Raw genomic sequence first — 24,036 nt, 5'->3', positions numbered from 1 at the left:
TCTACCTTGGAAGAATGATGAGCTGGGTTGACTCTGCTGACATTCAAACCTGCAGTTCCAGGGACTCTAGGTATTTCAAATCTGATGCTTAGACCACTAAGCCATCCCCTCCGGCCTATATTTATTAGCAATCTGGAAGAGGGGATGAATAGTGAGGTGATAAAATTTGTTGACGCCAAAAAAAAAAAAATCATTTGTATTAATCAAGACTAGGGAGAATTTACGAGAACTCCACTAGGAATGAAAATCACAAAACAGTATTAACTTTGAGGATGATTCACAGACACGTGCAAGGTAATGCATGTCAGACTGAACAATTAAAACCTCAAGGATAGTATAATCACACTCCTGAATACTAAAAAAAAAAAAATCTAACTTTCATTAAGCTTTACACATTGGGTCAAAATGTAGATGCAAGTTCTTAAAATGCTGTTAAATGGAGATAAAATAATAAGCTACTAGATATGTGACAATGAAAACATATTCTAACCTCTAATTCATTCTGTGTACCTTTTGAAGCAGCCATGTTTATGTTAAGACATGACGTGTTATTATGTTAAAATATAACGTTTTCCAAAATAGAATATATCATGAACTCTCTTGGTAAAATTTTTCCTCATATCTAAATGGCTAATTTTAGAGTACTCTTTAAACACAGCATCCTTTGATTGGTAGAGAATGATGCTACTTTTTTTTGCTAAGTACACCAGAATGAATTTGAGGGCTAGTGGGGTCCATGCTACCTCCACCAACTACTCCACTGTCCCGTGATTCTTAAAGACTCACTGCTAAGGAAACAGAAAAGAAAGGAATGAAGTTGGCATATGAGAGGCAATATAATCTTCTCCTAGATCTCTTCCTATTTGCCTTAGATTTATTCATTTATGAGGCTTTTTAGTCTCTTTTTGAGGGGAGACAGAGAAAAAAGGACTCTGTTATAAGTCTGGGTATCTTCTTAAAAATATAATCAATAAATATATTAGAATATCACTTCTAAGATAGTCTTAATTTAAAATATATAGAACAATTAGTAAAGTGTATGCTAAAGCAGTTTTAACCTTTGTAAGTTAACACTGTTGTGATCATCACATTGCTATCTAAGGCGACCAGATTCTAATAGAGGGCAGGAGGTATACATGCAATCTATTTCTTGCAAAAGTTCATTAAAAAACTAAAATCTAACAAAAGATTTTAAACCTAAATTCATGAAAATAAGATCACTATTTTTAAAAAAATGATTTAGAGAATTTCTTAGAAGATTCCTTGTATCTTTGATTTTTTTGAGATATTGAAGTAAGCTTTTTTTGTTTTGTATTATATGCCAACAACATCCTAGACCATTAGTTCTCCAAACGTTAAATCACAGTTGATACCTTTCATTTATAAGAGAGTATTACCTTGACAAAAGCTATCCCATTGGGGGACACTGTGATATCATGCCTAATTTGGTAAAGTAAATCTGGAGGTATTCTTAGAGAGGTACAGCCGAATTTGAACTCATCATACCTGTTAAGAAAAAAAAAAAATTAAGCAAATACTTTCTCAAATCATAGAACAGAGATCCTGGGCAATTTTAAGAATCTAATTCTATTGGAAATTCATTTTTAAACATCTAAACATTAATTCATATACTTAGTAATGTTTGTTTAGTTACCAAAAAGTAGTTCTTTAAATACAATTTATTAAAAGAAACATTTTTAAAATGGCACTATTCTAAAACATATTGGGAAAATCTATACTGAAATACCAAATTTCACCTCAACATACACTAAATTACCTAAAGAAAAATTTAAACCTTAAATAAAAAGACTGTAGGGGCTTCCTTAGTAGCTCTGTTGATAAAGAATCTGCCTGAAATGCTGGAGATGCCAGTTCAATTCCTGGGTCGGGACGATCCACTGGAAAGGGGATAGGCTACTCACTTCAGTATTCTTGGGCTTCCCTTGTAGGTTCAGTTGGTAAAGAATCCTCCTGCAATGTGGGAGACCTGGGTTTGATCCCTGGGTTTGAAAGATCCCCTGGAGAAGGGAAAAGCTACCCACTCTAGCATTCTGGCCTGGAGAATTCCATGGAGTCACAAAGAGTCGGACACGACTGAGTGACTTTCACTTTCAAAAAGACTGTAAACAACTTTTCCAAAGTCCTATTCTTATTAAAAAGACAGAATTACCGATATACAATTTCCATAAAAGTTTTCTATAAGGAGTGAATATACTTCAGAACTAAAACTATAACACTTGGTTTTAATTACACAAAAATATTATAAAGGAAAGCCATTTCTTAGGAGAAAATATTTGGTTGACATGAATAAAATCTAACATTTGGTAATTTAACTTTTTAAAAGAAAACAATTTCTAAGAAAGGTCAAGAGGAGGTCACAGCTAAAGTTATAAGATCATAATCCTCAGACTGTTCTACTGAAGTGATTTACACCAACAAATTTTATATAATTATTTAACAAGAGGTAAACAAGAAATAACAAATATAAACAAAGATTATATTTAACAAGATATAACAAATATGTCTTATTTAACAGATATACGTGAAGAGTGAAACAGATAAATTGCAAGACTGTATTTACAGTCTTGTTCACATGAGTTATCTATCCATGATGCTGAATTAGTCATACAATGATATACACACATACACACACACACACACACTCAAAGACAGTCTTAAGTTTAGTAAGAAGTATGATGTATAACAAAATAATTGTAAATATGAAAAAAACTTACTTCCCCAAGTTTTCCACATGACCGAGGCAGGTGGAGAAACAGTAGTTGTATGCAATCACAATAGAAGGATACAGTGACTGGAAATCCAAAACGAGAACAGAGTTGCTATAGAAGCGAGATTCAGGCTCCATAATTAGGGGGACACACTGTGGGGCTCTCATCTGAGATCTCTGCTGTACACTAGGTGTCACAGGAATATAGTTCATTGGTTTAGCAATACGCAACATCATTGATTCGACGCGGTACTGCAGGCAAAGAGGGGGAAGTAAGGAGAGAAGAAACTTAAAAACAAATATACTGGTCTTCTGAATATGTTGAGAATCATGTGGGAGATGTTTTGTTCTTCAGAATACAGCTGCATAACTTTCTCACTCCATAGTTACATAGTAATGGTTATTTAATCAGCTTTCGTAACTTTTATAAAAACTATAAAATATGTCAAATAACATACAATAAGTCAATTTTAAAAAGACACAATTACATTTAAGATTTAAAAATAGCTATATCATAATAAAAGATGTAGAAGAGACAGCTTGTATACTATAACACTTTCATTAAAAAAAGCTGGCCAATAATCTTTCAAAATTTATTTGGGAAAATCAGAGAATGGCAGTCAGGAGACTTGAGATGGATAAATGTTATCTCAATTTCCCAAGAAGGAAACACAAGGATTCCAAAACTGAAAGATAGATTAATAATGGTCCTTCACAAAAATTAATCAAGCAATTATTGATCGTTTATAGTAACAGCTATAAAGTGGACAGTGTGTAGTTTGGGGGGGGGTAAAAAAAAAAAGGCACTCACAAGAACCAGTATGGGTTCCCTGAAATGTTCTCATAGGGTATCTCTCTGCCTTTTATTATAAGCCAGCTCAAATAGAATTCGAAACTCATGGGAGTATAAATAAGTAAAATCAATATAAAGCAATAAAATAAAATACAGCAACAAGTAATGCTAAAGTAATTAGAGCTCTAGGTTTGCTATATTTACTGAATTGGTAGACTGGGGAATGTTATAGACATAAAATAATTAAAATAAAAGATTTTATGAGGTAAAGAAATCTGAATGATTTAATAGAGTATCCCAGATGGCTTAGCACAGTGTTTATTTAACACACTAAAAGTACTCAAATAAATATTTGTTGAATAAAAGGAGGAAACCATTTCAGCAAGGCATTTAAACAGAATCTTTCATTATATCCTTGGGAATCTAATTAGAGAGATATGAATTAAATGGCTTCTAAGGTCTCATTTTTCTTTAATATTTAAAAAAACTGACACAGCCCACTTATATTGAGTCCCAAATCCTCCTTCCTCTTTTTCTTTTTTTAATATTAGTTATCTGTTGGAAGTTTTGGAACTCCCAAAAGTAGGACTGTATAACAAAAGAGGTAGACTTTCTTTTCTGCTTCTCCAGTTCTAAGCAGCTTTCAAAGCATCCCTAATCACAATGACAGTATTCAGGAACATAATATCATCCTCAAGGGCACAGCCATTTATTTTTTTATCACCATGTAAAGTTCAGCAGTGGTCAAAAAGTTGGCATGGACAGAAAATAAAAAAGCAAAGCTATTAAGTGAAATTAAGCTTTTCCAGAAAACAAAATGACAAGATTTGATTAACCAGCTACATATTAGTTGGTAGCAGACACAAAGTTAAAAAAAAAAAAAAAATCAGACCAGCTCAACATCTCCAAAGTATATCATTCACATAGAACTTTCAAGTGTGCAAGAAAATTGATTTCCTACCTGTGAACCCCTTGTCAGTACATGTAAAAACTGAATGCCAAAAAGTCTAGCCATTTCACTGGTTTTCCCAATTAGGTCCAGCTGTTCTAACATTTGGAGATTTCCACGGACACGGCTAATATAATGATCAACCATTTTCCATCTGTTAAAAGAGAATCCATGCTATGAACATTTGGGAAAAATTTGGGTACTTGAAACTAGTAATTTTCATTATGCCAAAACGACCTATTAAAAGTGAAGTTATTTTAGAAGGGAGTCATGATGGAGTCTTTAGCAAAATATGTTAAGGATAGATAAAGATTAGAAAATTGCAGATATTTCAAGGGCATAAAACCTACTGAAAATATGTAAAGTTCAAAACAGTACTTGTGATAAGGTGATAAGACTAATTATTTTCAATATTTTGCTTGATCTTACTCTGTTTTTGCATTGGCAAGCAGTAACACTCTCTTAGATGCAACTGCTGATGATGCAATAATTACACAATTATTTTATCTATAGGCTTTTAAAGAACATGGAAACTTTGAGTCATCACTGTTAATACCAGTCTCAAATAAAAGTATGCACTGGCGTCTTACGGGAAGAAATGGTAATTTGGTTGGTGGAGATTTAGAAAAATCAGGAAAATAATTTTAATGAGACCACACATAATGTAAACAAATATGTCATATCAGTATTTCCTGTGAAAATATAAATATCTGTTCTTTGACTTAAACCTTGAAAACCTCTTTACCCTACCTTTTTATAAATAAGCAAACAATAGGGCTTCCCTGGTGGCCAGTGGTAAAAAACCCGCCTGCTAATGCAGGAAACACAGGTTTGATCCTTGGGTTCAGGAAGATCCTACATGCCGGGGAGCAACTAAGTGCAAGTACCACAACTACTGAGCCTGTGCTCCAGAGCCCAGGAACTGCAACTATTGAGTCCATGTGCTGCAACCACTGAAGCCTGCACGCCCTAGAGTCCATGCTCCACAACAAGAGAAGACACCACAATGAGAAGCCTGTGCATGGCAACTAGAGAGTAGCCCCCTCTTGCCACAACTAGAGAAAGCCTGTGCAGCAATTAGGACCCAGTGCAGCCAAAAATAAATAAATAAAACTTTAAAAAAAAGCAACCAACAAAAACCTTCACCAAAGTTATGAAAGGAAGTTTTGATTTTAGTATTATGTTATTAGACTATAAAAATGACTCAAAGATATACGATAAAGAATAAAACCTATTCACTTAAAGAATATTAAGTTTCAAATATGTTACAACTTTTAATTATGTGGGTTTTAAAACAAGATAGTCATATAATAGTTCAATAAAATTATTTAAAAACCTGTTCTAAGACACATGATTAACCCATACAAAAAATGAGAAAATGAACATGAAAAGAAAAAAAAGAAATCACCCTATAATTAAAAATATAATAAAAGTGTTAGTGAGGATGTAGAAAAATTATAACCCTCACACACTGCAGTGGGAATGTAAAACAGTGCAGTTGCACTGGAAACAGTCTGGCAATTCCTCAATTTGTTAAAAATAGAGATTTAACTGATTATAATTGACCAATTCCACTCGTAAGTATATGTTCAAGAGGAATAGAAATATTCACCTACACCGAAACTTGTACAAATATTCATAACAGCATTTTCAAAATAGCCAAAACGTGCAAATAACTCAGGTGTCCATCAACTAAAGAATGAGTAAGTAAAATGTGATATACACCCACACAGTGGGATACTGTTTGGTAAAAAAGGGAATGAAGTATTAACACATGCTACAACATAAATGAATCTGGACTGTGTATTCTGAAAGAGGCCAGTCACAAAAGGCAATATACTATATGATTCCACTTATATGAAAGGTCCAGAACAGGCAAATCTATGGAGACAGAAAGTAGACTAGTGGTTGCTTAAGATGGGGATGGGGGGAGAAGGAGGTAAAGAAGGGAGGGTTGGAGGGGGATGGCTAAGAGGTGAAGAATGGAAATATTCTAAAATTTATTGTGATAATGGTTGCACAACTCGGAATACAATAAAAACCACTAAACTGTCCACTTTAAATGGGTGAACAGTATGGTATGTGAGAGAATTACATCCAAATAGAACTGTTAAAAAAAACAAAGCAAACAAAAAAAAACTTAAACTTTATTAATACTCAATTTTCAAAGTAAAATGAATAGAAATACTGTTCTATACCTTGCATTTTTTATAATGTATTGTAACTATTTCTCCACATTTATGTATTTTTTATAGCTATTGAGTATACTATTGGATGGTTGTAACAATCTAGTGGATTTGTTGAGTATCTTTTATTACTATAAACAATGCTGTGGTGAACATTTTTCTTTTGGCCACCCTACGTGGCATGTAGAATCTTAAGTTCCCTAACCAAGTATGAAACCCATACCCCCTGCAGTGGAAGCATGGAGTCCTAACCACTGGACCACCAGGGATGAGCATCTTTGTAGTTAAGTCTATGTAGAGATGCTTAAATATTTCCTTAAGATAAATTCTGAGATTTGGTCTTTTTAGTATGAAGTGACACATTGCTTTTCAGATAATCTTAGTAATTTACATTCATACTAGTAAAGTGTTTCCAGGCATCTTTGTCAACACTAGGGATTGCAATTTTAAAAATTATTTTAGCTTGATAGGCAAAAAAACTATATCACACTGGAACGCTGGGCTGGAAGAAGCACAAGCTGGAATCAAGATTGCTGGGAGAAATATTAATAACCTCAGATATGCAGATGACACTACCCTCATGGCAGAAAGTGAAGAGGAACTAAAAAGCCTCTTGTGAAAGTGAAAGAGGAGAGTGAAAAGGTTGGCTTGAAGCTCAACATTCAGAAAACAAAGATCATGGCATCTGGTCCCATCACTTCATGGGAAATAGATGGAAAAACAGTGGAAACAGTGTCAGACTTTATTTTTTTGGGCTCCAAAATCACTGCGGATGCTGATTGCAGCCATGAAATTAAAAGACGCTTACTCCTGGGAAGGAAAGTTATGACCAACCTAGATAGTATATTAAAAAGCAGAGACATGACTTTGCCAACCAAGGTCCGTCTAGTCAAGGCTATGGTTTTTCCAGTGGTCATGTATGGATGTGAGAGTTGGACTGTGAAGAAAGCTGATCGCCGAAGAATTGATGCTTTTGAACTGTGGTGCTGGAGAAGACTCTTGAGAGTCCCTTGGACTGCAAGGAGATCCAACCAGTCCGTTCTAAAGGAGATCAATTCTGGGTGTTCATTGGAAGGACTGATGCTAAAGCTGAAACTGCAATACTTTGGCCACCTCATGAGACGAGTTGACTCACTGGAAAAGACTCTGATGCTGGGAAGGATTGGGGGCAGGAGGAGAAGGGGATGACAGAGAATGAGATGGCTGGATGGCATCACCAACTTGATGGACATGAGTTTGAGTGAACTCCGGGAATTGGTGATGGACAGGGAGGCCTGGTGTGCTGTGATTCATGGGGTCACAAAGAGTCGGACACGACTGAGCGACTGAACTGAACTGATTATGTATTATTTTAGATCATTCATATAATCCTCCTTCAATAATACATACAGCCAAATGTAAAGCTAAGATAATGCATATATGTGGTTTCAGTCAGTTCCTTTAAAATATATTAAGTTCACTTTCTTGATTTTACTTGGCAAAAACATACTTATCATCCTATATAACACCTTAATTAGATGTAGCAGAATATACATTTAGAACACTCTAGGGTTTATAAACAAACCACTGAATGTAGTTATTAATGTTAAGTTTAATATCAAGTTTCATTTTATTTACTGGTATATAACTTCTCCTAAGCTTCTATTTCTATAAGGCTTTGATCATAAGCTCAGTACTTTCTGTGATTTCACTTCACTTCCTTGAGATTCCTTAAAGGAGATTGGAGGACAAGTGGACATGCTCAGAAAGCAGTTACTTCAAATACAGCAAATTGTTTTTAAGGCTCAATCTTTCTATCCTCACCATCATATGGCCTTATAATTCAGTAAGCAGCTCTATTCATTTCTAACATCAGATACATTAAGATACATTAACATACATTAACTATGTTCTTTATACAGATATTTTCTAAGCTTATTAACTATCCATTTTACCTTTAAAGAAAAGCAGAGGTGGAAACTTTCAGATTATAGAAGAGTAACTGGTACTAGACTAGCTCTCCTGGATAAAAGATTCAGGGTAATTGTTTCTGGGCAGTGAGCAATAGGCAGTGCAGGACAATGCTCCTTGAGAGAAGGGTAACTCATATGAGATGAGCCTCAGGTTGCCTGGAGATAATTTCCTAAACCAGTGTAGTACGCTAGGTCTGAGCAAAGTGTGGCTATACTGCTAAGCCAAGGAGACAAGAGTCTAGAGTTCAGGAAGGCTGTATCTGCAATCTGTGGGAAAGGGCATCTGTGCAAGGGGCAGGAGTTAGGAGTTAGTAGTACAGATGGGGGTTTCTTGTGAGTGGCCCAGGGCTATGCTGAAAAATGAGCAGGGAGAGGCTTACTAGAGAGTAGCTGTTGTGGACCTGAGTCTGGAACAGAACTTGTAAGACAGTATTGGAGTTGAAGGTCTGGCCATGCCAGAGTGGAGAGACTTCATTAACCCCTTATGAGCAACCTAAGCATCCAGGTGAGAGCTCAGAAAAACTATGTCTTGGGAGTAAGGCATAAAGTAAGGCCACCGCAGGCAAACCTAAAACCAACCACTAACAATAGGCCTGTGGGATAGAATATGGAGACTGAATCTTGTCAAGTTGGAGGGGCTTAGAGAGCACTTTTGGCTTTCAAGAGATTCATCTTAACAAAGCATAAAAAGCAGGTATGCACAAGCTCAGGTGATCAGCCAACTGAATTGCTGGCTGGAACAAAAATAAACATGCTTCAGAGGAGGATAATAAAAATCCAGAATCTGTACAACAGAACATCAGTAATATCTATTACATAATCATGCAAAGAAACAAAAAAACATGACCCACAGTTAAAAAGCAGTCAACAGAAACTAATACAGAGATGGCCAGGTGCTGAATTTAGAAACTATTACAAGCTATGTTCAAAAATCTAAAGAAAAGATATTCAAAAAGTTAAAAGAAAAATACAGTCTCAATGAGTGGACGGGAAAATCCGCCGAATACAGAAACTATCAAAAGAAAAACCAAATGAGAATGCGGGACTAAAAATAACTGAAATACAAAATTTACTGGTTGTTCTTAAGAGCAGGTTGGTGACAACAGAAGAAAGTTAGTAAACTTAAAGACAGATCATTAGAAAAAAAAATGAAGAAAAACGTACAGAGCCTCAAGGATCTGTGGGACACTATCAGCTAGTGTAATATACATACTGAAATTATGGAAAACAAAGGCAAAAAGAAAAAAACTTGAAATTCTGCTTCAGATGTAGAAAGCTGCAAAAGCATGTCACTCCAGTCTAACAATGATAAAAACCTGGATAATATACAAAATCTTAAGTTTTATTGAAGTCTAAAGTAAGTTAAGATTGTAAAAGAATCAGGTGAACTAAATTTCATAGTTTCAAACCCACTGAAGGATAGACAGGACACATAATGTATTTTATCTTTGGCAGAGAACAGGAGGGAGAGGCAACTGGCATAAAAGCAGGTAAGAAGGAAACAGTTAACGTGTTATTAAATTCTTAAAGGTCATGCATGAGCCAGCATGACTATTTGGAATCACTGGAAGCCAAACCTTGCAACCTCCTCCAACCCATCTCTCATATGAAACCTTGAGCTGCTGTGGGACCAGGAGGAAACTCTCCAATCCTTAGGGTTTATGCAGAGATTCACTATCTTTGGGAAAAGAAGAGATGCCAAAGATGTCTGGCTGGGAGAAGGTTGGTTGGTAGTAAAAGCTGCACTAGAGGGAAGGGCAGGAAACGGCCCCTGTTCCAACTGTGGGCCTTGTACCAAGTACCAAGCAGCAGTTGTCTACCACTAGGAAAGGGGAAAGAACCATTCCCACCATAGCTTTCAGGCAAAGAAACACCACTGCAGAGGCAGGAGTAGAAGCGTAAGCCACTTTCCTCTGTGGGAGAGTCAGGAAACCTGCTTGGACCAGGACCTGGCAGTGATGCAAAGTGGAGGTCCATCACCATCGTGGGACAAGCAGGAATGCTGAAAAAGCCTCATCTCCAAGGCCTAGGAGAACAGGAACTCTCAAAGACTAACTCTGGGGCTGGGGAAGTGAGTAATCCCCGTCTCCACTCTGAGCCTTACACAGAGTAACAACAGCAGCAGCCATCCACTCATTAAGCCTGACTTTTCCATACACTGGAAAAAGGAGAATGACTGTTGATTCCTCATCAGAAATAATGAAGGCCACAGGAAAAGGGAATAAAATCTTTACAGCAGTGAAAGAAAAAGAATCCTCAACTGCAGAATTAGTGAAAATATTATTCAAATATAAGGGGAGATGAAGACATTTTTAGATAAAGGTTGAGAGAATTTATTTCCAGCAGTCTTGCACTAGAACTGCAAAGAAAACAATTCAGCAGTGTCTTAAAAGGTTAAACATGCTAATCATGTGACCCGGCAATTTCATCCCTAGAGAAATGAAAACGTATGCATACAGTTTTATTCACAATAGCCTCAAACCAGAAACAACTCAACTGTCCCTCAACAGGTGACTGGGTAAACTGTGGTATCCTCATACAAATGATATATTATTTAGTAACATAAATAGGAACAAACTCTGGTTTACGCAACATGGCTGAATCTCAAAAAACACGCTGAGTTTCTTAAAATAAAATAGACACGAAAGGGTAGTCTGTAAATAATTCTAGTAATACAAAGTTCTGAAACTGCAAGACTAATCTATAGTAATAGAAATTCAATTTGTACTTATGTGGGTGGTTAAGGAACAGTTAGATTAATGACAGAGCTGTATATGGGAATTTTCTGGGTGTTAGAAATGTTCTTTATCTTGACTGTGCTAGTGATTACAGGGTGTATTCATTTTACAAAGTCACCGCACAGTATACTTTAAATGTGTACATTTTATTATATATAAATTATACTCCAGTAATAAGGTTTCCCTGATAGCTCAGTTGGTAAAGAATCCGCCTGTAATGCAGCCGAGACCGCAGTTCAATTCCTGGGTCAGGAAGATTCACTGGAGAAGGGATAGGCTACCCACTCCAGTACTCTTGGGCTTCCCTTGTGGCTCAGCTGGTAAAGAATCCGCCTGCAATGCAGGACCTAGATTTGATCCCTGGATTGGGAAGATCCCCTGGAGAAGGGAAAGGCTACCCACTCCAGTATTCTCCATAGAGAATTCCATGAACCATACAGTCCATGGGGTCGCCAAGAGTTGGACACAACTGACTTCCACTTTCACTATTGATTTTTAAAAAGAGATATTATCCTCTTCAGAGTTATAAAACATTACCTGTATAGATCTGTCTTGTTATCAAACCAATCTGATAAGACTCGAAAAGTAAAGAGGGGAAAACGCTGATGAAGAACATGAAAGCTCACATTTTCAAAGGTGTAGTTATTTAGAGCCACCTAGGGAAAAAAAAGAAAAACTTCATTATAATAACACTCATACTTACATGCGAATTTGTTTGTAAAAGATTCTAAATATTATTTCTAACTTTTCATATGATATGAAAGCTACTTGTAAAAATAATCTGTGTTACAATTTAATCACAATTAATTTAAAGCTACGTAGACACAGCCTACTGGACAGAAATGTTTGTACTAAATTAACATTTAACTGGAAAAATAATCAGACCTGTAAGATTCAACTTGGTCATATAATACTTACTTTAGAGATCCCAGTTCTTATCACTTCTGTTTATATCTATGCCAATACAAATACTGACAAACAGATTACTGTCAAGAAAGTTAATTTTTTGTTCTTCCCATACTTACTTTCTGGTCCTGGATGACAGGCTGATTAACATGCTCCCACAGATTCAAGAATGAGTTACCTAGTTAAAGGCAGGCATTCATCCTGCTCCCAAGAATTATATCAGTACTAAGACCCAATACACGGACATTATAGGGTCACTTAACCTCATCCCCAAAGCAAAAGATTAAAAAGAAATGGCAGAAATGTTAATCTTCAAAACAGGTAAGTGAAAGCTGTGTTACTGGGAAAAGAATACTGGAAAAGGGTCCAAATTCATAAAAACATACCTCTAGCTAGATGATCTCTCATAAATACCTACAAGACACAGCAATCTAGACAAAGGCAGTTATTTCACTGTAAATGAAAATTAAGGAATCAGCAGTCACCATTCTTAGGGCAGCTTGGGGTTGTGAAGAACAGTTCAAATAGCACTTCACATTTGTATATAACAATTTAAAAATACTTTCTTTTCTACCTCTACAATCCAACAAGTATAAAACAGAGACTGTTAAGCTCATCTCAGTCCAGTGACCCAAACTGGTCTCACTTTATCTACAATTTCTATCAATCTCCAGAAAAACAGCACCAAAATGTGGCATATTTCATGGAGTGTGTGTATGTAACTTACACTTGGACACACAGACTTTTAAATTTTGGAATGAGCCTATTTATTATAAAGTCACCAGTATAACACAGGTACTAACACACTATCTTGGAAGTAAATTACTACTATTTTTACAAAAATTGGTATTGCCCTGGAGTACTTCCCTCAAAAATAAATGAATAAATCATTATCAAGTCCCCATACCTGAATGACTCTTCTACATGTTAATGAATATTTTAATTTAGTTTAAAATTTTTTTCTATTTAGTTTCATAGAAAATGGAAGCAAATATCTGACCTCAGGTAGTTACATGACTACCTAAAACAGAGTACAGCACTTCAGACCAAACCAATACTTCTGCTAGAGTATACATCATCATTAAAACAAGCAAAAAAAATCTCTCCAGAAAAGATCACCTTGCAGCTCTTTCATTATGGGAAGACTTGAAGTCTCCCATGTAAGTTGATCTATAAGGATTAACTGGGAGATTCTGTGATCTCAAACTACACTTAAATAAAATTTTAGAAATTGGTCTGTAATACCTAAGGCAGATGGCAGACCTATGTTCTGAGTTGATTTTATTTCAAATAGATTAAAATAGATAAAATATTTATTTCATAAATTGGATTAAGGCTAAAATATTATAACCTTGTAGCACCCACTCTACTTTGGGTGTCACAGAAATGTAAAAATGCTCAGCTATAATCCCAGCTAAAAACAAAATTAAAGGAAAGAAACATGAAGTCTAAAATTAAGATACTTGGAATGTTTCCAATCTTTAGAATAGATTACTCCACAAATTGACATATGAATCTAAAAGTAAGAATTAGGAGTTCGTTATTTGTTTTAGAAGGCAATCTAAGTGAGTGAAACATTGGAATAATGTACTATGTACAACAGATCAAAGCCAGAACTAATATAAAGGAAGAAAGTGCTGTAGTCCTTGGCCATTTATTTACTGACAAAGGAATCGGCTGATAAGAGGTATGGTTACACTTTTCCATTCATAGAGTCAATGTGCAATACACAATGGTTAGTCACTTCAGAAACAAATTCCTCAGCATGGGGAGAGGCAATCAGAGAATCACTGCAGGGGAGCGAGGAAATAAAGAGGAAAGGGACAAAGCTGAAGGAGACAATGAAGAAGTGCCTGGGCCCTATTATCCTATCACCTTACTCCCTCAGTTGTTCACTTCCCCAGAGTCATCAATTAAAAATTCTGATTGACATAAACTTTATACAGAAATGCCAGGCTGGATGAAGCACAAGCTGGAATCAAGACTGCCAGGAGAAATATCAATAACCTCAGATATGCAGATGACATCACCCTTATGCCAGAAAGTAAAGAAGAACTAAAGAGCCTCTTGATGAAAGTGAAAGAGGAGAGTGAAAAAGTTGGATTAAAGCTCAACATTCAGAAAACTAAGATCATGGCATCCAGTCCCATCACTTCACGGCAAACAGATGGGAAAACAATGGAAACAGTGACAGACTTTATTTTTTTGGGCTCCAAAATCATTGCAGATGGTGACTGCAGCCATGAAATTAAAAGTTGCTTGCTCCTTGGAAGAAAAGTTATGACCAACCTAGACAGCATGTTAAAAAGCAGAGACATTACTTTGCCAACAAAGGTCTGTCTAGTCAAGGCTATGGTTTTTCCAGTAGTCATGTATGGATGTGAGAGTTGGACTATAAAGAAATAAAGCTGCAGAATTGATGCTTTTGAACTGTGGTGTTGGAGAAGACTCTTCAGAGTCCCGTGGACTGCAAGGAGATCCAACCAGTCCATCCTAAAGGAAATCAGCCATGAATATGCATTGGAAGGACTGATGCTGAAGCTGAAACTCCAATACTTTGGCCACTTGATGCCAAGAGCTGACTCATTTGAAAAGACCCTGATGCTGGGAAGGATTGAAGGCAGGAGAAGGGGACGACAGAGGATGAGATGGTTGGATGGCATCACTGACTCATGGACATGAGTTTGAGTAAGCTCTGGGAGTTGGTGATGGACAGGGAGGCCTGGCGTGCTGCAGTCCATGGGGTCACAAAGAGTTGGACACGACTGAGCGACTGAACTGAACACAAATTTATAGTGAATCCATGAATTTTAATGTACGTATACATCCATGTAACCACCACATAGACGAAGAAATTTCCAGGGCACCTTGGAAGGCTGCCTTGTGCCCGTTCCCACTCGGTACTCACCAAAGTTATAGACTAGGCTTGTTCATTTTAAAACTTCATATTTCCATACTTTAAATGGAAATGTTTAGCATGTACTATTATTTATCTGGTTTCTTTTGGTCAAAATTACCTTTGAGATTCAATAGCTGTTCACTGTGACAATATTCCTTTGTTCTTCATTGTTAGGTGGTATTCTTTCATTACAGCTGCTTACTCTGCACCCTGCTACACACCAATTATTGGTGACAAATCTACCTCCCAGAGCGTTCTTTGACAGCAGGAACATCTCTGTACCTCCTTCCCACTCACTCTGTACCAAGACTCAACAGTGATCTGTCTTTCCTCTAAATGTATTTAACTTTTATGTCTCATTTGGCTCTTATACGCCTGTAGGGTCAGTGACAGATGGTCTATCAAAACCATATATATGGGGGATATGTGTACACATACACATCACTGCCTGCCCCACACTCATTCCAAACATGCTCTCTGTCCTCAGAGAACTTATTATCTGACTACTCCTCCTTAGCATCTGATTCCTCTGTTTCTCAAAATGTTTTCATTCACAAAAATGTTGTGTTTGCGTCAACCCTGCTGGCTCTCTCCATTTACTTCTTGGTGAGCTCATCCACACTCTAACGTGACTTCCAAGGCTATACCTCTCATCCAGACTCTACCCTGTAATTGGGACTTTCCTACTTAAATGTCTGCTGAGTATATTTATGTGGATATATGACTGATACCTCATGCTCATTATTCTTCATCTTCAGTTTCCCATCTAAACGTGATCTTAAACCATCTATGTCAGAGCCCTGTAATCATTCTCGACTCATCTTCCTCTTCATCTTTTTCTACATCCAATTCTTGCAAACTCTCTAAACTCTTTTGTGAATCCTGATATCACTCTCAACGTTCATGTGAGGTACTACAATAATGTTCTTACTGGTTTCCTTAACTCTGGTCCTCTCCCCTTCTACTCCACTACTAGGAGACAAGTCTCTGAGATAAAATCACATCAGTGCCTCTGTATCACCTTAACCAACCCAACGATCATACTCTGAGACCTGTGATTACCAGTAACTGTATCCTCTACATAATTTCATGCAACCCATCCTCTTAACACTGTCTCCTTCTGGTTTACTCCCCTTGGTGCCTTGACCTCTTTGCTCCTAACCTAGCTCAATTTCACAGTCAATTATCATAATCCTAACCTCACACTAACATTTGGTTCTCTGCCCCCTCTTGCTTCCTTTGTAATTAATTCAGTTTTAGTAAAGCCTCTGCACTTGTATCTGTGAATCTGAACACAGCTGGCAGGTATCACTTTGGTTTCCTGATGCAAATCTCAACTGGGTAGTCAATGCCTAGCTTCTATATTTTCTCAATTAAGCACTCTCAAATTCCCCTAGATGACACTTCTCTCTTCAAACCCAAAGAGCCCCTCCACCCTGCTCACTCTCAGCTGAAAACAGTGCTTCTTATTTCACAGAGAAAACTGAAGCAGGGGCTTCCCTTGTGGCTCAGTAGTAAAGAATTTGCCTGCCAGTTCAGGAGTCATGGGTTTGATCCCTGACCTGAGGAGAACCCACATGCTGTGGAGCAACTAATTCCATGCACCACAACTATTGAGCCTGTGCTCCGCAAGGAGACGCCACCACGAGAAACCTGCATGCCACAATCAAGAGTAACCCCCACTTGCTGCAACTAGAGAAAAGCTCAAGCAGCAACAAAGACCCAGCACAGCCAATAATAAATAAAATTAAAAAAGAAAGAAACTGAAGCAACAAGACAAGAGCTTACACAAATTCTCACCCTTACATCTACCCACCTAACAACACCTGCAACAATAGTCTGCCTCCCTGCCTAAAATAGAGGAAACAGCTATACCCTTAATCTTAATTTGATATAAAACTTAACTTGATCTAAATCTAAAACAGATCTGCCCAGATCCGTGCACCAGAGATGGCGTTCTGTAATAGCTGTTGAACTGAATCAGTTTAGTATTTGTTGAAACTGACTGATTTCCAACCTACTTTGCAAATTCTTGACAAGCCTGGATTAAGTTGATATCTAGAAGTCCTCTAAATAAAATCCTTTGGGAGAAGAGTCATTTATTCTTTCATTCACTCAGTCAACAAGTATATCATGAGCACTATTAAGAGGCACTTTGTTACTGAGGATTCAGAGTCTAGAGGGAATAGCAGTAATTCTATGTTAAAGTTGTGCAAGACAGTGAAAACTATTAATAGTATATTAAAAAAAAAAATAAAATTTAAATCCAAAGTAACATTTTAAAAAAAGATATCCATTCAGCTATAAATTGTATCTGGGTGGTGCAACTGTTGTTGAGATGTCCTAGAAAGAACAAGGGGATTTCACTTTCATTTTACAAACTCTTCTGTTTTTCTAAAATAGAAAATATAAATTATTTTTAATAAAGAATATATTAAAAACAAATATAAAGATTAAAGAAAACAACAACAGAGTTAGAAATAGCTGAGTGCCATCAGTCAGTCAGTTCAGTCGCTCAGTCGTGTCCAACTCTTTGCGACCCCATGAATCACAGCACGCCAGGCCTCCCTGTCCATCACCAACTCCTGGAGTTCACTCAAACTCATGTCCATCGAGTCGGTGATGCCATCCAGCCATCTCATTCTCTGTCGTCCCTGTCTCCTCCCACCCCCAATCCCTCCTAGCATCAGACTCTTTTCCAGTGAGTCAACTCGTCGCATGAGGTGGCCAAAGTATTGGAGTTTCAGCTTTAGCATCAGTCCTTCCAATGAACACCCAGGATTTATCTCCTCTAGGGAGATACAAAGAAAGAAAGATAAAAAGAAGCTTCTGGAACTGTTTAAATCCAGAAAAAATAGTCTAAGGGCCTCTAATATAAAGAAATTCTTAGGGCCAAAATCATAACCCTTTAAGTTCTGTACAACTTGAGATACAAGATAATACTTCCCACAAGTGTACTCAGAATTTCATGGAAATGTCCAAATTGCCAGGAGTACTTTGAGTTAGAAAAAAAAGTGATAATCTAATTTGGCTCATCTAGGAAAGTTCAGGGAGACCGGGATAAATTACCCTACTCATAAGTTTCTCAAAGAGACAAAAAAAGAGCAGAGATGTTATATATTCAGCCTAGAGTCAGAGAAAGCCCTTGACCTTGAATTTTCCGTTAGGACTAAAGAAAGCCCTGAACTTTGAAAAAAGTTACTCTTTAAACTGTGATTTTTAAGCTAATAATTGATAATTGTTAGAGCTGCCTTTTGGATCTTCAGGAATGAAAAGACCCCTAAAACTAAGACTCAATGATTTAATTTTGTGTTTATATACTTCTGTGTTCATTCCAGGCAATATCAGAGACTCAAGTTTGAAATATATAATAGAATATATGAAACAAATCCATCATAATCTCTGTACCTTTCATATCCTGTGCCATGTCACGAGGAATTGCAGTTGACCCTTGAACAATACAGGGGTTAGGGGCACTGACCCTCATGCAGATGAAAAATCTGTGTGTAACTTTACAGTTAGCTCTTCATGTCTATATATCTGCTTTGCAGATTCAATCAATCTGCAGACTGTATAATATTGTAGTATGTATTTACCGGGGAAAAAAAATTCGCCAATAAGTGGATCTGTTCAGTTCAAAGCTATGTTGTTTGAGGGTCAACTGTATTTTTGAAATCACTGGGGCATTATTGTGCTGACAATATTTCAAGAAGGAACAACAGGATAAAATTATCCTCAAGTAGATAAATATATGGTACATTTTCAAATTAGATAAAATGTGAGCATAACTTCAGGTCTACGGTGCAGAGAGAGAATAAAAATGGGAAGGCTTTCCTGCTGGCTCAATGATAAAAAAAAAAATCTGCCTGCTAATGCAGGAGACACAAGTTCCATCCCTGGTCCAGGAAGATCCCACATGCTACAGAGCAACTAAGCCTGTGTGCTACAACTACTGAGCTTGTGCTTGAGAGCCTGGGAACCGCAACTACTGAGCCCACATACCACAACTACTGAAGGCTTTGTGCCCTAGAGCCCATGCTCTGCAACGAGCGACCATAATGAGAAGCCCTCCCACCTCAACTAGAGAGTAGCCCACACTCACAGCAACTAGAGAAAAGCTCGAGCAGCAAAGACGACCCAGCACAGCCATAAATAAATGAATGAATAAATAAAATTATTTTTAAAAACAAGAATACCTAAATTTGATATAAAGAAGGTATTTCCTTATCTGGAAGAATTACTGTGTGATAGGTCCCAAAAGAATTGCAGAGAACATATCTGGAAATTCAAATTTTTATATAAACTTAGAAGAGCCAGAAAAGATCACAACAAATAATAAGTGTACAATAGAACATAGTTTCAAAAGGAAGTAGTTGAAGAATAGAATCCTCTTTAAAATAAACATTTTATCTGATATTGTAAATCCAAAATTTGAGAACAGACCAATTTATTTTAGATATCTTTTTTCTTACATTTTTGGTGAAAGAGTGACTGCATATTAGTAAGATAGTTTCATATTACCCAAACTCCTTATCTGGGTCTCCAAAGACTCAACTGGAATGTGCAATTAACTATTTCTAAGTACTGTCTTTCCAGTATTTCTTGTTGAGTTGCTAAGTTGTGTCCGACTTTTGTGACCCCATGGACTAGCCAGCTAGGCTCCTCTGCCTGTGGGATTTCCCAGGAAAGAATACTAAAGTGGGTTGCTATTTCCTTCTCCAGGGGATCTCCCTGAACCAGGGGTCAAACCCATGTCTCTTGCATTGGTAAGTGTATTTTTTACCACCGAGCCACGAGGGAAGTCCCTTTCTAATTCACCTAGGTTTTAACGTGGCCTCTGCCTTCCTACTGTAGCCCCTGGTCTAGCTTAGGGACAGACATTTACGCATCTGGTTTTGGTGCTCTAGGAGAGGAGCGGAGGTGTCCTGAGCGCTCAGATCCTATTTCAGAGGCAGGGTGGGGGCAGAGGACGAGGGCTCAGCTGCCACCAGCCTGGCTCTAGTTTCCACCTCACCAATGGCAGAGATCCCAAGGGTTATATCCTGAGAGACAGACAGGAAACACAAAAAGTTCTCCCATGTCTAAATTTTTCTTATTGTAATAAATTAAAAAGGCCAAGTTGAGTTTATCTGGCCATGTGTAAACATGATTTAAGAGCAAAAAGTGATGAAATTATACAATATTCCATACATATAAGATAACACATTATGACAGCTATAGACTTACATAGCCAATGTTATTTGTGCTTAGACAGAAACAGGGAAAAAATCATCAATAAAGAAGTTAAGTACTTTTATAGCTTCGCATTTTAGAAAGCAGTTTTTGTTTTTGAAACTCTTAAGTATAATAAAAGTAATTCAATGAAGCATATACTACATAGGAAGCTATACTAATGTTCTATAATGATTAAATCATTATATTGATCTTATCTCTTACTTCCAAACCAAATTTCAGATGAAGTACCTTACCTCATTTCTCATGATTCTCCAAAGATTTAGTGTAATTCGACCAACAATATTTATCTCACTCATTGTATCTGATCCATACTCATCTCTTTCGGCTGCAAATCTATTCTCAATTTTGTCATCTACAGAAATGAATACAGATTGCATCAGGACTCACAGAAATCAAATTTACAAGCAAACCATAAGAAAATGAGAATAATAAAAATGAAGATGAAGTTTAAGGATTAAACGTAATTCACAGTCTATTTTGTATTAGACTTAAGAGAATAATCATTATTTTGATAGGTTTTTCTGTCCTCTAAGTTATAGAAGAATTTTGTGAAATAAATGTATCTGAAAACTGTACATATTTTTAACAATAAAACATATATATACACACACGTGTTTTTTAAATAAATCCTTTTCTCTATAAATATGATAATTACTGGTACTATTTTTATGAATACCTAATATCACATCATTCTTTGGTGTTTGGATGAAAAATATTATGAAATTCTCTGAAAATCTGTTGACATTAATTAATGATGTCTGTATTGAGGATGAAATTCTATTAACTATATATAGAGAACTAGTTGAAGAGTACCTCTTATAGCATATAGACTTCTGAATTTAGTTTCTAAGTGACGATTATATCTAGAATAGAAATCAAAATGTGTTTCTGGTATATAACACTGGGTATAAATGAATGTTGTCGATTAGAGGCTCTGGAATAATAGTATATTCATCGACTCAATGGACATGAGTCTGAGCAAACTCCAGGAGATAGTGAAGGACAAGGAAGCCTGGTGTGCTGCAAGTCCATGGGGTCGCAAAGAGTCAGACACGACTTAGCAACTGAACAACAACAGTATTTGAATGTCTGCTGAGTCCAAGAACTGTACTAACATTATTTTATTTTAATACAGCTACTTTATTATGTTTGTACCATAGTGCAGAATAAAAATTATACATTCTACTCAGAAATGTTTTATCTTGCCCCAGGTCATGTAGTAACAAAAACTAGTATTCTACACCTGGGTTAGTTGATTATAAAGAATATGTAGACATACCTACCGCTCTTCTTTATTTTAGAGACATAATGCTTAAAAGATTTTTTCAAGTGTATAGCATAGTGATTTAGTATGTTTGCAGATTATATTCCATTATAGTTTATTACAAGAATATGGGTATAATTTCCTGTTCTATACTGCATGAAACTAACACAATATTATAAATCAATTTAAAAAAAGGTTTCAATTTAACACCTACATAATGTTTATTACGTTCTCAGGCACTGTTCTCAGTATTTTACAATCACCCTATGAGATAAATTCCATTACATCCCCATTTTACAGATGAACACGCTGAAGTATCGATAGGTTAAGTAACCTATCCTGTTGGACATCCAAATCCTGTTGGCCAGGGCTTGAACCCATGTAGTCTTTCTGCAGAATGAACTCTTTACCACGAGTGCTCTTTACTATGCCCCCTTAAACCATGCCCTTTCTATGGTTTCATGCCACCGCATAAATGGTTTCAGCAATGCTCTAAAAGGACAGGAAGTTTCATTCATTATTCTGAAGTCATATACCTTGTTACAAATTAATCAACTAGTAAGTGCACTGAACACTCATGCTACCTATCCTCAATGTTCAGAACCCTATCCCCAATGAAATGATGAAAAAAACTGAAATATATCACTATTCCCCGCTCAAGGGACACAGAAGCTACAAAAAATTAATTCCATGAAAAGCTAAAAGCAGCAATCTTTTTATTCTAAGATTTTGCAAAGCTTAAAATATTTGCTGTCCTTGAATCTTCTAGCTTCAACCCTTCTCTATTTACCAACACTTTGGATATTTTGTTGACTTCATAACCCCTTTCAGGAGGTATCTTGATTGGTTTTACTAATTTTGTATTTGACCTTTAAGCCTCTGGAACTATATGCTACTTTGTCCTAGCCAGACTTGTGCCAGGCCTTTAAAACAAAGTTATTAACAATTTGGTAACTATAAAGAAAACATAATTTAAAAAATGCTTTAAAGAAACTAATCTGGTATGAATGTTATCATTGTCTCCCTCTTCAATTAGAATAACACTTTTGAGGAACAGAATTCAAAATTCAAGTAATTTTTTAGCCTGATACCACCCCTCCAAAAAAAAGCAACAGTTAAGTGTTTCTCTACCATCTCCTCCTTCCTCAACAAATAGATAAAAACAGAAACAGACAAATAAAATAAACTTATGGTATGCCAAGTCAAAGAAATGTTTTGTACTCCATAATGATTATAAAGACTATCTCATAAAGCAGAAAAATACTTACGTTAAAATGCTGGGTAAAAATGGGATATATGTATGATTAAAGTTACATAAAAAAATAAAGACCTGTATTTTTTTTGTTGTTTGTTTTTTAGTCACTAAGTTGTGTCCTACTCTTTTGTGACCCCATGAACTATAGCCCACCAGGCTTCCCTGTCCATGGGATTTCCCAGGAAAAGAATACTGGAGCAAGTTACCATTTCCTTCTCCAGGAGATCTTCCTAACCCAGGAATCGAACCCATGTTGCCTGCACTAGCATGCAGATTCTTTACAGCTCCCCACACCGAGCCAGTAGGGAAGCCCAAAAGACCTATGTATGTATATGAAAAATAACTGAAAGGAAAATAAATAACATATACTAATGGTATCTATAGCAGTGATTACAGCATTTTTCTTTCACTTTTCTTGATTTTCAAATTTTTATGGAGTTATGATAATATCCAGAACTTACACAATTTAGTATTAAAAATTAGGCTAAAACAATTCTTATTTATTCGTAACTTGCTCTGTAGCTGAACAAAAAAACATTCACAGCGTGTCCTACCTGGCACCCGAGAGATCATCTGGCATAAGTCAACACTTAGTGCAGCAGCCCTCTGTAAGAGGTAACCCCAGGAATGCATCTGAATCTCATATCCAAGAAGAATATCAGGATCATACCTGAAGAAGAAATGAAAAAATTAAATCTTTAACCAGAAGAATTGCTTCTTCATTAAACAAATTACAAAATTAAAAATCTATTTTTTATTATATTTCTCAGGTGGGAAAGGGTGATACAGTGTTTACCTATAGAATTTCTATATAGGAAGGAATGGGGCATATACAGTTCTAAGTTTGAAGCTACTTTTGTAAAGTAAAAGTAGTTTCTACTTAGATTAGGTGTTTACTTGATATGACTTGGCAAAGAGGCTGCTAAAAACTGGGATGGGAGGCAAGCATTACCAGTGAAATGCATGAATGAGGGTAAAATTGAGTTAATATAATGTGGGTAGGGTGGGGTGAAGTATGAGGGCATGTGTGGATACTGTATTTTGAAAATGATCTCCCAAGTCATTCTGTTGTCACTTTCTACCCCTCTATGCTCTACTGTCGTTAACCAGTTATAATGCTGAGAAAGAAAA

General features: G+C 36.4%; 1 protein-coding gene across 4 annotated transcripts in view; it reads right to left on the bottom strand.

Annotated features, from left to right (window-relative positions):
* REV3L (REV3 like, DNA directed polymerase zeta catalytic subunit) overlaps positions 1-24,036 on the bottom strand; it is a 183,808-nt gene that overhangs the window by 29,787 nt on the left and 129,985 nt on the right. For all 4 annotated transcript variants that reach the window (XR_016038406.1, XM_088840621.1, XM_088840622.1 and 1 more), the window contains 6 exons: positions 23,460-23,575; positions 20,620-20,738; positions 11,884-12,002; positions 4,483-4,624; positions 2,736-2,980; positions 1,398-1,506 (listed from right to left, as the gene is read on the bottom strand). Coding sequence is in view for 3 of the 4 variants with exons in the window: in XM_088840621.1 (XP_088696747.1) it covers positions 1,398-1,506; positions 2,736-2,980; positions 4,483-4,624; positions 11,884-12,002; positions 20,620-20,738; positions 23,460-23,575 (850 nt within the window). In the remaining variant the exon portion in view is untranslated. The remainder of the gene's footprint in view (positions 1-1,397; positions 1,507-2,735; positions 2,981-4,482; positions 4,625-11,883; positions 12,003-20,619; positions 20,739-23,459; positions 23,576-24,036) is intronic.

Source organism: Moschus berezovskii, chromosome 10 (assembly GCF_049115385.1).
Source record: "Moschus berezovskii isolate FMDL1 chromosome 10, NW_MosBer_1.0, whole genome shotgun sequence".
NCBI lineage: Eukaryota > Metazoa > Chordata > Mammalia > Artiodactyla > Moschidae > Moschus > Moschus berezovskii.
Note: the sequence above shows the minus strand (reverse complement) of the source record. Positions and strands in the feature narration are given on the sequence as shown.